General features: G+C 43.0%; 1 protein-coding gene across 1 annotated transcript in view; it reads right to left on the bottom strand.

Annotated features, from left to right (window-relative positions):
• The window catches only part of wnt7aa (wingless-type MMTV integration site family, member 7Aa), a 49480-nt gene extending 33734 nt beyond the window's left edge, over positions 1-15746 (bottom strand). Inside the window, exons 1-2 of the mRNA XM_029692720.1 lie at positions 15334-15746; positions 14589-14815 (exon numbers count right to left, since the gene is read on the bottom strand). Coding sequence (XP_029548580.1) covers positions 14589-14815; positions 15334-15404 — 298 coding nt within the window. The 5' untranslated portion in view covers positions 15405-15746. The remainder of the gene's footprint in view (positions 1-14588; positions 14816-15333) is intronic.
• Between the last annotated feature and the right edge of the window lie 276 nt (positions 15747-16022).

The raw sequence follows: 16022 nt of genomic DNA, 5'->3' as shown, positions 1-16022 counted from the left end.
TCACATCCTATCAGGACAAATCTCAGTAGATTTGAAGCCAGTATTTATGCTGCAATAGTTTATGTGTCGGGGGGCTAGAGTCAGTCTGTTATATCTGGAGTATTTCTCCTGTCTTCTCCGGTGTCCTGTGTGAATTTAAGTATGCTCTCTCTAATATTCTCTCTCTCTAATTCTCTCTCTCTAATATTCTCTCTCTCTCTCTCTAATATTCTCTAATATTCTCTCTCTAATATTCTCTCTCTCTCTCTCTCTCTCTCTCTCTCTCTCTCTCTCTCTCTCTCTCTCTCTCTCTCTCTCTCTCTCTCTCTCTCTCTCTCAGAGGACCTGAGCCCTAGGACCATGCCTCAGGACTACCTGGCCCAATGACTCATTGCTTGCCCCAGTCCACCTGGCCGTGCTGCTGCTCCAGTTTCTGGAGTTCTGCCTGCGGCTATGGAACCCTGACCTGTTCACCGGACGTGCTACCTGTCCCAGACCTGCTGTTTTCAACTCTCTAGAGACAGCAGGAGCGGTACAGATACTCTGAATGATCGGCTATGAAAAGTCAACTGACATTTACTCCTGAGGTGTTGACCTGTTCCACCCTCGACAACCACTGTGATCATTATTATTTGACCCTGCTGGTCATTTATTAACATTTGAACATCTTGGCCATGTTCTGTTATAATCTCCACCCGGCACAGCCAGAAGAGGACTGGCCACCCCTCATAGCCTGGTTCCTCTCTAGGTTTCTTCCTAGGTTTTGGCCTTTCTAGGGAGTTTTTCCTAGTCACCGTGCTTCTACACCTGCATTGCTTGCTGTTTGGGGTTTTAGGCTGGGTTTCTGTACAGCACTTTGTGACATCAGCTGATGTAAGGGCTACATTTTTGGGGGATTGATTGAATGCTGTAGCCTCAGCAGTTTCAGGGTCCCATCATTACATTTTACATTTTAGTCATTTAGCAGACGCTCTTATCCAGAGCGACTTACAGTAGTGAATGCATACGTTTCATACAATTTCATACATATCATACATTTTTTTTCTGTGCTGGCCCCCCGTGGGAATCGAACCCACAACCCTGGTGTTGTAAACACCATGCTCTACCAACTGAGCTACAGGGAAGGCTATCATCATTACAGTATTGATAAGCAGTGTTAATGGCTTGCCTGGTCAACTCTCCCCCCGATCAATCATTTACACCTTAACCCTACAACACTCTGACCCAACAACCATGGAAACAGACCCTGTACTCCAAATCAACCCCTAGCCCCCCTAAACACTAAGAAAAGAGGGTTCCTCAAGGGTTCTTTGGGAAGGTTGATGGTTCTATGTGGAACCATAATGACTCTAAGAACCATTAGAGCTCTTCAATGGTTCTTTGCAGTTCACAAAAGGGTTCTTGGCTCTTTTAGTGATAATTAAAAGGTGACTACGGCCTGTGACGGTGTCTAGTGAAAGACTCACGTACGGCCTTGAGTCAATTGTTAACTGATGTCTAAACCAGTGGTTCTCCTCAAGGACCCCCAGCCATTGCAGATCTAGAATGCCTGATTCAACTTAGTTAACACAATAATAAAACCAATGAAATTTTAACAATATAAAATGTCTAACCAGAAAAAATAACCCTGTTTGGTTCTTCAAAAGGTTCTTTCTAGAACCTAAAGATTGAGAAAGTTTCTTTATAGAATCATTCTCTATAAAGAACCATTAAAAAGGGTTCTATAGCTAAGTCCTTTTGTTTACCTGACCTAGAATTCAAATGCCGACCGCATTATCTACCAAGAGAATTCTCTTCGATTATAATCACAGTCGTGTATATCCCACCCCAAGCAGACACATCGACCGCCCTGAAAGAACTTCATTGGACTCTATGTAAACTGGAAACCACATATCCTGAGGCTGCATTTATTGTAGCTGGGGATTTTAACAAGGCTAATCTGAAAACAAGACTCCCTAAATTCTATCAGCATATCGATTGAGCAAACTGGGCTGGTAAAACCCTGGATCAATGTTACTCTAACTTCCGCGACGCATACAAAGCCCTCCCTCGCCCTCTTTTCGGAAAACCTGACCATGACTCCATTTTGTTGCTCCCAGCCTATAGACAGAAACTAAAACAGGAAACACCCACGCTCAGGTCTGTTCAATGCTGGTCCGACCAATCGGACTCCACGCTTCAAGATTGCTTTGATCACGTGGACTGGGATATGTTCCGCATAGCGTCGAACAACAACATTGATGAATACACTGATTCGGTGAGCGAGTTTATTAGCAAGTGCATCGGAGATGTTGTACCCATGGTGACTGCTTTTAATCACGGCAAGGCGACCGGAAACATGACCGAATACAAACAGTGTAGCTATTCCCTCCGCAAGGCAATCAAACAAGCTAAGCGTCAGTATAGAGACAAAGTAGAGTCGCAATTCAATGGCTCAGACACGAGACGTATGTGGCAGAGTCTACAGTCAATCACAGATAGCAAAAAGAAAACCAGCCCTGTCGCGGACCACGATGTCTTGCTCCCAGACAAACTAAACAACTTCTTTGCTCGCTTTGAGGACAACACAGTGCCACTGACACGGCCCGCTACCAAAACCTGCGGGCTTTCCTTCACCGCAGCCAACGTGAGTAAAACATTTAAACGTGTTAACCCTCGCAAGGCTGCCGGCCTAGACGGCATCCCTAGCCGCGTCCTCAGAGCATGCGCAGACCAGCTGGCTGGTGTGTTTACAGACATATTCAATCAATCCTTATCCCAGTCTGCTGTTCCCACATGCTTCAAGAGGGCCACCATTGTTCCTGTTCCCAAGAAAGCTAAGGTAACTGAGCTAAATGACTATCGCCCCATAGCACTCACTTCCGTCATCATGAAGTGCTTTGAGAGACTAGTCAAGGACCATATCACCTCCACCCTACCTTATACCCTAGACCCACTCCAATTTGCTTACCGCCCAAATAGGTCCACAGACGACGCAATCGCAATCACACTGCACACTGCCCTAACCCATCTGGACAAGAGGAATACCTATGTAAGAATGCTGTTCATCGACTACAGCTCAGCATTTAACACCATAGTACCCTCCAAACTCGTCATTAAGCTCGAGACCCTGGGTCTCAACCCCGCCCTGTGCAACTGGGTCCTGGACTTCCTGACGGGCCGCCCCCAGGTGGTGAAGGTAGGAAACAACATCTCCACCCCGCTGATCCTCAACACTGGGGCCCCACAAGGGCCATCTCAGCCATCTCCTGTACTCCCTGTTCACTCATGACTGCGTGGCCATGCATGCCTCCAACTCAATCATCAAGTTTGCAGATGACACTACAGTGGTAGGCTTGATTACCAACAACGACGAGACGGCCTACAGGGAGGAGGTGAGGGCCCTCGGAGTGTGGTGTCAGGAAAATAACCTCACACTCAATGTCAACAAAACAAAGGAGATGATCGTGGACTTCAGGAAACAGCAGAGTGAGCATCCCCCCATCCACATTGAAAGGACAGTAGTGGAGAAGATGTAAAGTTTTAAGTCCCTCGGCGTACACATCACGGACAAACTGAAATGGTCCACCCACACAGACAGCGTGGTGAAGAAGGTGCAGCAGCACCTCTTCAACCTCAGGAGGCTGAAGAAATTTGACTTGTCACCAAAAACACTCACAAACCTTTACAGACGCACAATTGAGAGCATCCTGTCGGGTTGTATCACCGCCTGGTACGGAAGCTGCTCCGCCCACAACCGTAAGGCTCTCCAGAGGGTAGTGAGGTCTGCACAACGCATCACCGGGGGCAAACTACCTGCCCTCCAGGACACCTACACCACCCGATGTCACAGGAAGGGCAAAAAGATCATCAAGGACAGCAACCACCCGAGCCACTGCCTGTTCACCCCGCTATCATCCAGAAGGCGAGGTCAGTACAGGTGCATCAAAGCTGAGACCGAGAGACTGAAAAACAGCTTCTATCTCAAGGCCATCAGATTGTTAAACAGCCATCACTAACATTGAGTGGCTGCTGCCAACATACTGACTCAAATCTCTAGCCACTTTAATAATTAAAAATTGGATGTAATAAATGTATCACTAGCAACTTTAAACAATGCCACTTTTTATAATGTTTACATACCCCACATTACTCATCTCATATGTATATACTGTACTCTATACCATCTATTACAAAATGTATCACTAGCCACTTTAAACAATGCCACTTTATATAATGTTTTCATACCCTACAATACTCATCTCATATGTATATACTGTACTCTATACCATCTATTACATCTTGCCTATGCCGTTCGGCCATCACTCATTTACATATTTTTATGTACATATTCGTATTCATTCCTTTACACTTGTGTGTATTAGGTAGTTGTTGTGGAATTGGTAGATTACTTGTTAGATATTACTGCATGGTCGGAACTAGAAGCACAAGCATTTCGCTGCACTCGCATTAACATCTGCTAACCATGTGTATGTGACAAATAACATCTGCTAACCATGTGTATGTGACAAATAAAATTTGATTTGAATTTGATTTAAAACCCAAAAAAGGGTTTTATCATAGCAGAACCCTTCTTTGGTGCTATATAGAACGGTTCTTTATAGAACCTTCAAAACAAGTTTCTATATACAATAGCACTAAAAATGGTTCCCCTTTGCTTACAAGCCAAATAACTCCTATTTGAAACTATATAGAACCATTTGTTTTAGAGTGTATAATATCCTAACCCTTGCAACCCAGAGCAGAGGCAGTGAAAATGGTTCACTAGTTTACTCTGGTTAATCCTGACCAATCATGTCTGAGCACCTGCAGGTAAGAGGAAGTACTCTTTGTCCGAAAATGTAATTGTAGGAAATGTACACCAGGTTTCTGTGTCTACACTAGTAGATGATATATGTTCTGTCTGCCAGTGTTATGAGTTTCACAGTTCTGGACCGATAGCTACAGGTATGCAGAACATTGCACACTGAATAACTGACAGGGCAATCAATTGAAATGTTTTAAAATATCATGTGGAGTGAAGTGAGGCCTGCCTCTCCTCAGGAACACTTCAGATACTTAACAGATAGATAGATCTAGTTCACGTTAGATCCTAAACAGCTAGATAGATCTAGTTAACTTTAGATCCTAAACAGCTAGATAGATCTAGTTAACTTCATATAAACAGCTAGATAGATCTAGTTAACTTCATATAAACAGCTAGATAGATCTAGTTAACTTCATATAAACAGCTAGATAGATCTAGTTAACTTTAGATCCTAAACAGCTAGATAGATCTAGTTAACTTCATATAAACAGCTAGATAGATCTAGTTAACTTTAGATCCTAAACAGCTAGATAGATCTAGTTAGCTTTAGATCCTAAACAGCTAGATAGATCTAGTTAGCTTTAGATCCTAAACAGCTAGATAGATCTAGTTAACTTCATATAAACAGCTAGATAGATCTAGTTAACTTCATATAAACAGCTAGATAGATCTAGTTAAATTCATATAAACAGCTAGATAGGTCTAGTTAACTTCATATAAACAGCTAGATAGATCTAGTTAACTTCATATAAACAGCTAGATAGATCTAGTTAACTTCATATAAACAGCTAGATAGATCTAGTTAACTTTAGATCCTAAACAGCTAGATAGATCTAGTTAACTTCATATAAACAGCTAGATAGATCTAGTTAACTTTAGATCCTAAACAGCTAGATAGATCTAGTTAACTTCATATAAACAGCTAGATAGATCTAGTTAACTTCATATAAACAGTTAACTTCATATAAACAGCTAGATAGATCTAGTTAACTTCATATAAACAGCTAGATAGATCTAGTTAACTTTAGATCCTAAACAGCTAGATAGATCTAGTTAACTTCATATAAACAGCTAGATAGATCTAGTTAACTTCATATAAACAGCTAGATAGATCTAGTTAACTTCAAATAAACAGCTAGATAGGTCTAGTTAACTTCATATAAACAGCTAGATAGGTCTAGTTAACTTCATATAAACAGCTAGATAGATCTAGTTAACTTTAGATACTAAACAGCTAGATAGATCTAGTTAACGTTAGATCCTAAACAGCTAGATAGATCTAGTTAACGTTAGATCCTAAACAGCTAGATAGATCTAGTTAACATTAGATACTAAACAGCTAGACAGGTCTAGTTAACTTTTAGTTAACAGTTTCCCGTGTGTATCAAGAATGGTCCACCACCCAAAGGACATCCAGCCAACAGCAGGCCAGTGGTGGAGAACGGGTCACTGATGAAAAAGGACAAAGGAGGCTGACACAAATTATGCAGACCAACAGTTCGGTACAACATTGGTTCCCAAAGACCCATAAAATAATACACAACTCATCGTACCTTGACACGAATGGGGTATGGTAGCTGACGACCAAACAAGAACCTGCTATTGCAGTGGGCTATGGAACGAAAACACTGGACACAGGAGAATTGGATAAACATTGCCTGGGTTGATGAATCCCGGTTCATGCGGTTTCACGCTGATGGGAGGACTAGGGTATGGAGATAACCATGAGTACCTGCATCCATCATGTTGTGATGGGAGGACTAGGGTACGGAGAATACCACGAGTACCTGCATCCATCATGTTGTGATGGGAGGACTAGGGTATGGAGAATACCATGAGTACCTGCATCCATCATGTTGTGATGGGAGGACTAGGGTAGGGAGGATACCACGAGTACCTGCATCCATCATGTTGTGATGGGAGGACTAGGGTATGGAGAATACCATGAGTACCTGCATCCATCATGTTGTGATGGGAGGACTAGGGTATGGAGAATACCACGAGTACCTGCATCCATCATGTTGTGATGGGAGGACTAGGGTAGGGAGAATACCACGAGTACATGCATCCATTATGCCGCGTGTCAACACTGCAGTCTGGTGCTGGTGTTGTGTTTTCAGGGCACACATTGGTTCCCCTTAATAAAAGTGGAGCAACTTTTGAATGCCACAGGATATCTCAACATTATTGCCAATCAGATGCCTTCATGGCAGCAGTGTATACATCTGCGAATATATTTTTTCAGCAGGATAATGCCCCATGCCACAAGGCTAGGATTGTTATGAAATCTGCTTACAGCAGTGGCCTGCCCACCAGATCTCAATCCAATGAAGCGTCTGTGGGATGAGATGAAATTAGCTATTTGAGGTAGAGATCCACTACCAGCCAACTGGACACAACAGTGGGGAAGCATTGGAGTCAACATGGGCCAGCATCCCTGTGGAACGGCTTTCGACACCTTGTAGAGTCCCTGCCCTGATGACTTGAGGCTGTAACAATGCATCCTTTCGGTCATAGGTAAGTTCATAGGGGGTAAACATCTCATTCCCAAGGAAACAACAAACATACAAAATACAACGAATTGATGCTGTTCTGAGGGCAAAAGGGGCTGCAACTCAATATTAGGAATCTGTTCCTAATCTTTTGTACACTCAGTGTATCTAGTTCACTTTAGATGTTAAACAACCATAAGCCACCTCCAGTGGCGATTTAGAGAGCAACCGCAGACCACGTGTATGGCGTCGTGTTTCCAGACCACGTGTATGGCGTCGCGTGGGAGGACCACGTCTATGGCGTCGTGTTTCCAGACCACGTGTATGGCGTCGTGTGGGAGGACCACGTCTATGGCGTCGTGTTTCCAGACCACGTGTATGGCGTCGTGTTTCCAGACCACGTCTATGGCGTCACGTGGCCGGACCACGTGTATGGCGTCATGTGGCCAGACCACGTGTATGGCGTCGTGTTTCCAGACCACGTGTATGGAGTCGCGTGACCACGTGTATGGCGTCGTGTGGCCGGACCACGTGTATGGTGTCGTGTGGTCAGACCACGTGTATGGAGTCGCATGGTCAGACCATGTGTATGGCGTCGTGTGGTCGGACCACGTGTATGGCGTCGTGTTTCCAGACCACGTCTATGGCGTCGTGTTTCCAGACCACGTCTATGGCATCGTGTGGCCGAGCGGTTTGCTGATGTTAATGTTGTGAACAGAGTCCCCCATGGTGGCGGTAGGGTTATGGTATCCAGACTGTATCACATCCGGCCGTGATTGGGAGTCCCATAGGGCGGCGCACAGCGTCCTCCGAGCTTGGCCGGGGTAGGTCATCATTGTAAATAAGAATTTGTTCTTAACTGACTTGCCTAGTTAAATAAAGGTTAAATTAAATACAATTAAAATAAATACATTTAAATGGTACAGGTAGGCATAAGCTACGTACAATGAACACAATTGCATTTTATTGATGGATCCTGAGGCCCATTGTCGTGCCATTCATCCGCCGCCATCACTTCATGTTTCAGCATGATAATGTACAGCTCCATGTCGCAAGGATCTGGACACAATTCCTGGAAGTAAAAAAAAGAAATCCCAGTTCTTCCATGGCCTGCATACTCATCAAACATGCTTGCTATCTAGCTAAGGTTAGACAGCAAGTAGCTAAGGGAAAGGGGGATACCTAGTCAGTTGTCCAACTGAATGTATTCAACTGATATGTGCCTTCCACATTTAACCCAACCCATCTGAATCAGAGAGGTAAGGGGGGGTTGCCTTAAGCGACATCCACGTCTTCGGCGCCCGGGGAACAGTGGGTTAACTGCCTTACTCAGGGGCAGAACGATAGATTTTTACCTTGTCAGCTCGGGGATTCGATCCAGCAAACTTTCTGGCCCAACGCTCTAACCACTAGGCTACCAAGCTAGCAGATTAACTTGATTATAAAGGCAACAATATCAACACTGACCTGAACAGGAGAACGTTGGCCATTTATTTGTGACTTTGTCACTTGTCAGTATGTGTAGGCTGTGTTTCAGTCTGGCGGCAGCAGTAACAAGCTGGAGAGGCTTCCTCTCACCACTGGCTCCCAGAGCGAGGCACAATGTATGTCCTTCAAGTGGATAGCATTTACGCAAAGACACACCTTTCCCCAAGGCCAGCCCAGCAGATATGGCTAGGCCAGCAGATATGGCCAGACCAGCCCAGCAGATATGACTTGGCCAGCCCAGCAGATATGGCCAGACCAGCCCAGCAGATATGGCCAGACCAGCCCAGCAGATATAGCCAGACCAGCCCAGCAGATATAGCCAGACCAGCCCAGCAGATATGGCCAGACCAGCCCAGCAGATATGGCCAGACCAGCCCAGCAGATATAGCCAGCCCAGCAGATATAGCCAGACCAGCCCAGCAGATATAGCCAGCCCAGCAGATATAGCCAGACCAGCCCAGCAGATATAGCCAGACCAACCCAGCAGATATGGCTAGGCCAGACCAGCAGATATGGCCAGACCAGCCCAGCAGATATGGCTAGGCCAGACCAGCAGATATAGCCAGACCAGCCCAGCAGATATGGCCAGACCAGCCCAGCAGATATGGCCAGACCAACCCAGCAGATATGGCCAGACCAGCCCAGCAGATATGGCTAGGCCAGCCCAGCAGATATGGCTAGGCCAGCCCAGCATATATGACTAAGCCAGCCCAGCAGATATGGCCAGACCAGCCCAGCAGATATAGCCAGACCAGCCCAGCAGATATAGCCAGACCAGCCCAGCAGATATGACTAGACCAGCCCAGCAGATATGGCCAGACCAGCCCAGCAGATATAGCCAGACCAGCCCAGCAGATATAGCCAGACCAGCCCAGCAGATATGACTAGACCAGCCCAGCAGATATAGCCAGACCAGCCCAGCAGATATAGCCAGACCAGCCCAGCAGATATGACTAGACCAGCCCAGCAGATATAGCCAGACCAGCCCAGCAGATATGGCCAGACCAGCCCAGCAGATATAGCCAGACCAGCCCAGCAGATATAGCCAGACCAGCCCAGCAGATATGACTAGACCAGCCCAGCAGATATAGCCAGACCAGCCCAGCAGATATGGCCAGACCAGCCCAGCAGATATGGCCAGACCAGCCCAGCAGATATGGCCAGACCAGCCCAGCAGATATGGCCAGACCAGCCCAGCAGATATGACTAGACCAGCCCAGCAGATATGGCCAGACCAGCCCAGCAGATATGACTAGACCAGCCCAGCAGATATGGCCAGACCAGCCCAGCAGATATGGCCAGACCAGCCCAGCAGATATGACTAGACCAGCCCAGCAGATATGGCCAGACCAGCCCAGCAGATATAGCTAAGCAAATCCCCCCATGTTTTCCTTCAAACTCTATATTTCTTCTGTCTCACAACACAAGCAGTGGGGCGCCATCTGTTGGGAAAAAGAACAGCGGAGCCGGGCTAATCTGCTTTAGACAAACCAGTTTAAAATGTATTTTAACAAATGAGAAGACAATCAGTCATTTGGAAATTGTATTGTGAAAAGCAAATGCTCTGTATGAACATGCATTACAATGTGTATTACAAAACACTTTAAGTTGGGTGACAAGGTGACTGTATGACGTTGTGAGTTGTACTAAAGCCAATTGAAAATGTGCTTAGAGATTTGTAACTGTATTTTAGCTTTGTACTAAGAGCTATGTACATTTACTACAGACTTGCACCAAAGCCATTGGGGGGAAAAAAATGTTGTCTGAAAACAATTTAACTTGAACACATTACTTAAATATTCATCCAACCATTACTCCATGTAACAACATCATACTATAGAAGGAACAGCCTACATTGGATTGTAAATTCTATTATATTTATGGCTATTTGTATAAAATCCATAAACAGGCCATTCAAAGGGGAAATCTGCAGTTGCAACATCCATTTGTGGACTTAAAAATAATGGATATGTACCCATTGATTGAATAATGGATATGTACCCATTGATTGACTAATTGATATGTACCCATTGATTGAATAATGGATATGTACCCATTGATTGAATAATGGATATGTACCCATTGATTGAATAATTGATATGTACCCATTGATTGAATAATTGATATGTACCCATTGATTGAATAATGGATATGTACCCATTGATTGAATAATGGATATGTACCCATTGATTGAATAATGGATATGTACCCATTGATTGAATAATTGATATGTACCCATTGATTGAATAATGGATATGTATCCATTGATTGAATAATGGATATGTATCCATTGATTGAATAATGGATATGTACCCATTGATTGAATAATTGATATGTACCCATTGATTGAATAATGGATATGTACCCATTGATTGAATAATGGATATGTACCCATTGATTGAATAATTGATATGTACCCATTGATTGAATAATGGATATGTACCCATTGATTGAATAATTGATATGTACCCATTGACTGAATAATGGATATGTACCCATTGATTGAATAATTGATATGTACCCATTGATTAAATAATTGATATGTACCCATTGATTGAATAATTGATATGTACCCATTGATTGAATAATGGATATGTACCCATTGATTAAATAATTGATACGTACCCATTGATTGAATAATGGATATGTACCCATTGATTGAATAATTGATATGTACCCATTGATTGTTGAAGAATATAACTGATAAATGCCTCATGAACTCAGTTCAACTGGCGACCTCATCAGAACACAATATATCACCTCGTTTTACTCCAATGTTTGTAAACAAAGTAAATATAAACAAACACAGTATAGCCTCAAAACATGGTTCAAACTATGATTGTATATCATTGATGGTCAGTCTGTCTATGAATCAGAGAGTGGTTACATACAGTCTACCAGTCTATGAATCTGAGAGTGGTTAGATACAGTCTACCAGTCTATGAATCTGAGAGTGGTTACATACAGTCTACCAGTCTATGAATCTGAGAGTGGTTACATACAGTCTACCAGTCTATGAATTTGAGAGTGGTTACATACAGTCTATGAATCTGAGAGTGGTTACATACAGTCTACCAGTCTATGAATCTGAGAGTGGTTACATACAGTCTATGAACCAGAGAGTGGTTACATACAGTCTATGAATCAGAGAGTGGTTACATACAGTCTACCAGTCTATGAATCTGAGAGTGGTTACATACAGTCTACCAGTCTATGAATCTGAGAGTGGTTACATACAGTCTATGAATCTGAGAGTGGTTACATACAGTCTACCAGTCTATGAATCTGAGAGTGGTTACATACAGTCTACCAGTCTATGAATCTGAGAGTGGTTACATACAGTCTATGAATCTGAGAGTGGTTACATACAGTCTACCAGTCTATGAATCTGAGAGTGGTTAGATACAGTCTACCAGTCTATGAATCAGAGAGTGGTTACATACAGTCTACCAGTCTATGAATCTGAGAGTGGTTAGATACAGTCTACCAGTCTATGAATCTGAGAGTGGTTAGATACAGTCTACCAGTCTATGAATCTGAGAGTGGTTATATACAGTCTACCAGTCTATGAATCTGAGAGTGGTTACATACAGTCTACCAGTCTATGAATCTGAGAGTGGTTACATACAGTCTACCAGTCTATGAATCAGAGAGTGGTTACATACAGTCTATGAATCTGAGAGTGGTTACATACAGTCTATGAATCTGAGAGTGGTTACATACAGTCTATGTATCTGAGAGTGGTTACATACAGTCTATGAATCTGAGAGTGGTTACATACAGTCTACCAGTCTATGAATCTGAGAGTGGTTACATACAGTCTATGAATCAGAGAGTGGTTACATACAGTCTATGAATCAGAGAGTGGTTACATACAGTCTATGAATCTGAGAGTGGTTACATACAGTCTACCAGTCTATGAATCTGAGAGTGGTTACATACAGTCTATGAATCTGAGAGTGGTTACATACAGTCTACAAGTCTATGAATCTGAGAGTGGTTACATACAGTCTAGCAGTCTATGAATCTGAGAGTGGTGACATACAGTCTACCAGTCTATGAATCAGAGAGTGGTTACATACAGTCTACCAGTCTATGAATCAGAGAGTGGTTACATACAGTCTACCAGTCTATGAATCAGAGAGTGGTTACATACAGTCTACCAGTCTATGAATCTGAGAGTGGTTACATACAGTCTATGAATCTGAAAGTGGTTACATACAGTCTATGAATCAGAGAGTGGTTACATACAGTCTACCAGTCTATGAATCTGAGAGTGGTTACATACAGTCTATGAATCTGAGAGTGGTTACATACAGTCTATGAATCTGAGAGTGGTTATATATAGTCTACCAGTCTATGAATCTGAGAGTGGTTACATACAGTCTATGAATCTGAGAGTGGTTACATACAGTCTACCAGTCTATGAATCTGAGAGTGGTTAGATACAGTCTACCAGTCTATGAATCAGAGAGTGGTTACATACAGTCTACCAGTCTATGAATCTGAGAGTGGTTAGATACAGTCTACCAGTCTATGAATCAGAGAGTGGTTACATACAGTCTACCAGTCTATGAATCTGAGAGTGGTTACATACAGTCTACCAGTCTATGCATCTGAGAGTGGTTACATACAGTCTACCAGTCTATGAATCTGAGAGTGGTTACATACAGTCTACCAGTCTATGAATCTGAGAGTGGTTACATACAGTCTACCAGTCTATGAATCTCAGAGTGGTTACATACAGTCTACCAGTCTATGAATCTGAGAGTGGTTACATACAGTCTACCAGTCTATGAATCTCAGAGTGGTTACATACAGTCTACCAGTGTATGAATCTCAGAGTGGTTACATACAGTCTACCAGTCTATGAATCTCAGAGTGGTTACATACAGTCTATGAATCTCAGAGTGGTTACATACAGTCTACCAGTCTATGAATCTCAGAGTGGTTACATACAGTCTACCAGTGTATGAATCTCAGAGTGGTTACATACAGTCTACCAGTCTATGAATCTCAGAGTGGTTACATACAGTCTATGAATCTCAGAGTGGTTACATACAGTCTACCAGTCTATGAATCTGAGAGTGGTTAGATACAGTATCTCCAGCCCCATCATCCATCATGTTTTTGAAGCATCTCATACCTCTGTATTCTAGACCTACAGATTGGGCCAGGTGGAGATATTCATTTGGAATAGGTCCAATGTGGCTCAGTTGGTAGAACATGGTGTTTGCAACGCCAGAGTTGTGGGTTCGTTTCCCACGGGGGACCAGTACGGAGAAAAAAATGTATGATATGTATGAAATGTATGCATTCACTACTGTAAGTTGCTCTGGATAAGAGCGTCTGCTAAATGACTAAAATGTAAATGTAAATGAATAGCATTCAGTACAAGTCAAGTTGGTTATAGCATAGCATAGACATAGACATCACCTGATTACTTAACACTTTGATCTCAGGAATAAAAACTATGAAAGGAAGAAATTGGTGAATTAATTCAAGTCTGATGTCCATAATATAGGATACCAGACATGCTTAAAGTCTATCACTGGTCAGCTATCTGACGTCCATAATATAGGATACCAGACATGATTAAAGTCTATCACATGATGAGTGTAAACAACTTTTTAATTGGACTAATGCAATATGGTGAAACAGAACTAAAGTGAGAGAGGAACACGTGTTAAACCATTCACAAAAAGGAAGAACATTTCTGAAAACTTGGCAAATACATTGGGAACGGAGTGCTGTCAGGTGTATCCTAATAATATCGATTTAATATCTCTGTAAGTGGTGAAACTGGAATTATTGTAACATACCCACTTTCAGCTCTTTTCCAAATACGGTCCTCTGTCCCAGGGCAGAACAGTTCCACCGTCCGTGTTTAAACTGAAACTGGCATTCATCGATGCCCATCTGAGCTCCTTCTCCGATCACTATAATGGCGTCCGGTCGGCTCTGACAGATCGTCCGCTGTCGAGGAGCTAAACCCGGGATCTTGTTACAGATGATACTGGCGCCTAATGCCACCACGGACGAAAAAACCCTGTGAATTGTATTAGTTACATTCAATTATGGCAAATAATTAATAATGCATTGGATACTTGTCATCAACATGGTTTCAAAATAGTTGGACATAGTGGAGAATGATAATCATGCGAGTATATTGACCTTTTTTTTACAGGGACTATGAATCATACATACGTTACAACACAAAAACCATTCAACATATTTTCAATCCGAGTTATTGTTATTCTTCATGTTTCATTCTCTGTTTAATGTTAAAACTCTATTTATATATAAATCCCACTGTGCAGAACAGTACGCTAATACATGTCTATTGGGGCTAATAGCTAATTTACTCAGATGTCACAATTAATGGAACAATGAAATAAAAAAAACTAGTCCTACCTAATATTATTTCGTTGACAATAAATGATCTAGGTATTATTTTCTGCCCACATGTCCCATATGATCTGTGTTCATAGCTATCCACTGACAACATTCCCCAGCTCTCATCCCTAATTCCACGCTATCAGGTCTCAACATGCACAATCTACTCACCCTATTTTCAAATACACTATTCCCAAGCAGAGAAACATGTGGAACATCCAGCAGCGCGTTTTCATGCTCATGATCAACCAGCCAGTTGGTTTGATGTGACCGCTGCAACCAGACCGTGTTCTCCTCTGTCTGCACCCAGCCCGGGCCGGCAGGCAGGCAGGCGGGCCGGCAGGCAGGCAGGCAGGCAGGCAGACAGGCAGGCAGGCAGGCAGGCAGACGGGAATTCCAGGTAAACTTATTGGCGACAGAAAGAAAAGACTCCGGGGGACAAATGAAAGTTCCTCTGCATACGAGTCGGAAATATCCTGGGGTATATCTGGAGTTGTTTGTGTCGCATTGGTCAGCCTGTCTCCCCGGTACCGTAAGAGAAAGAGATATCTAACAGATCCGAGTGCTCGCCTGCAGGGCCGATGGTATCTATCTCTGATATCTATCAGGGCGTGCTGCTAATACACGCACCAGGAGCGGCTCACTGACTCTCACTGAGACACACCGCTGCTGCCCCCCGAAACAAAGTCACCGACACTCTCTAGGATCGTCTGGAACAGTGACTGACCGCATTTGTATATATATATATATAAAAAAAGATTAACATGTCCTTCCAAATTATTACATTGTTGATACAAAATATCGATTTGAAGTATTCATATAATAAACGGCATTCAAAGTTTATATTGATAATGTTCCTG

Source organism: Salmo trutta, chromosome 16 (assembly GCF_901001165.1).
Source record: "Salmo trutta chromosome 16, fSalTru1.1, whole genome shotgun sequence".
Taxonomy (NCBI): Eukaryota; Metazoa; Chordata; class Actinopteri; order Salmoniformes; family Salmonidae; genus Salmo; species Salmo trutta.
This window is presented reverse-complemented; position numbering and strand designations above follow the sequence as displayed.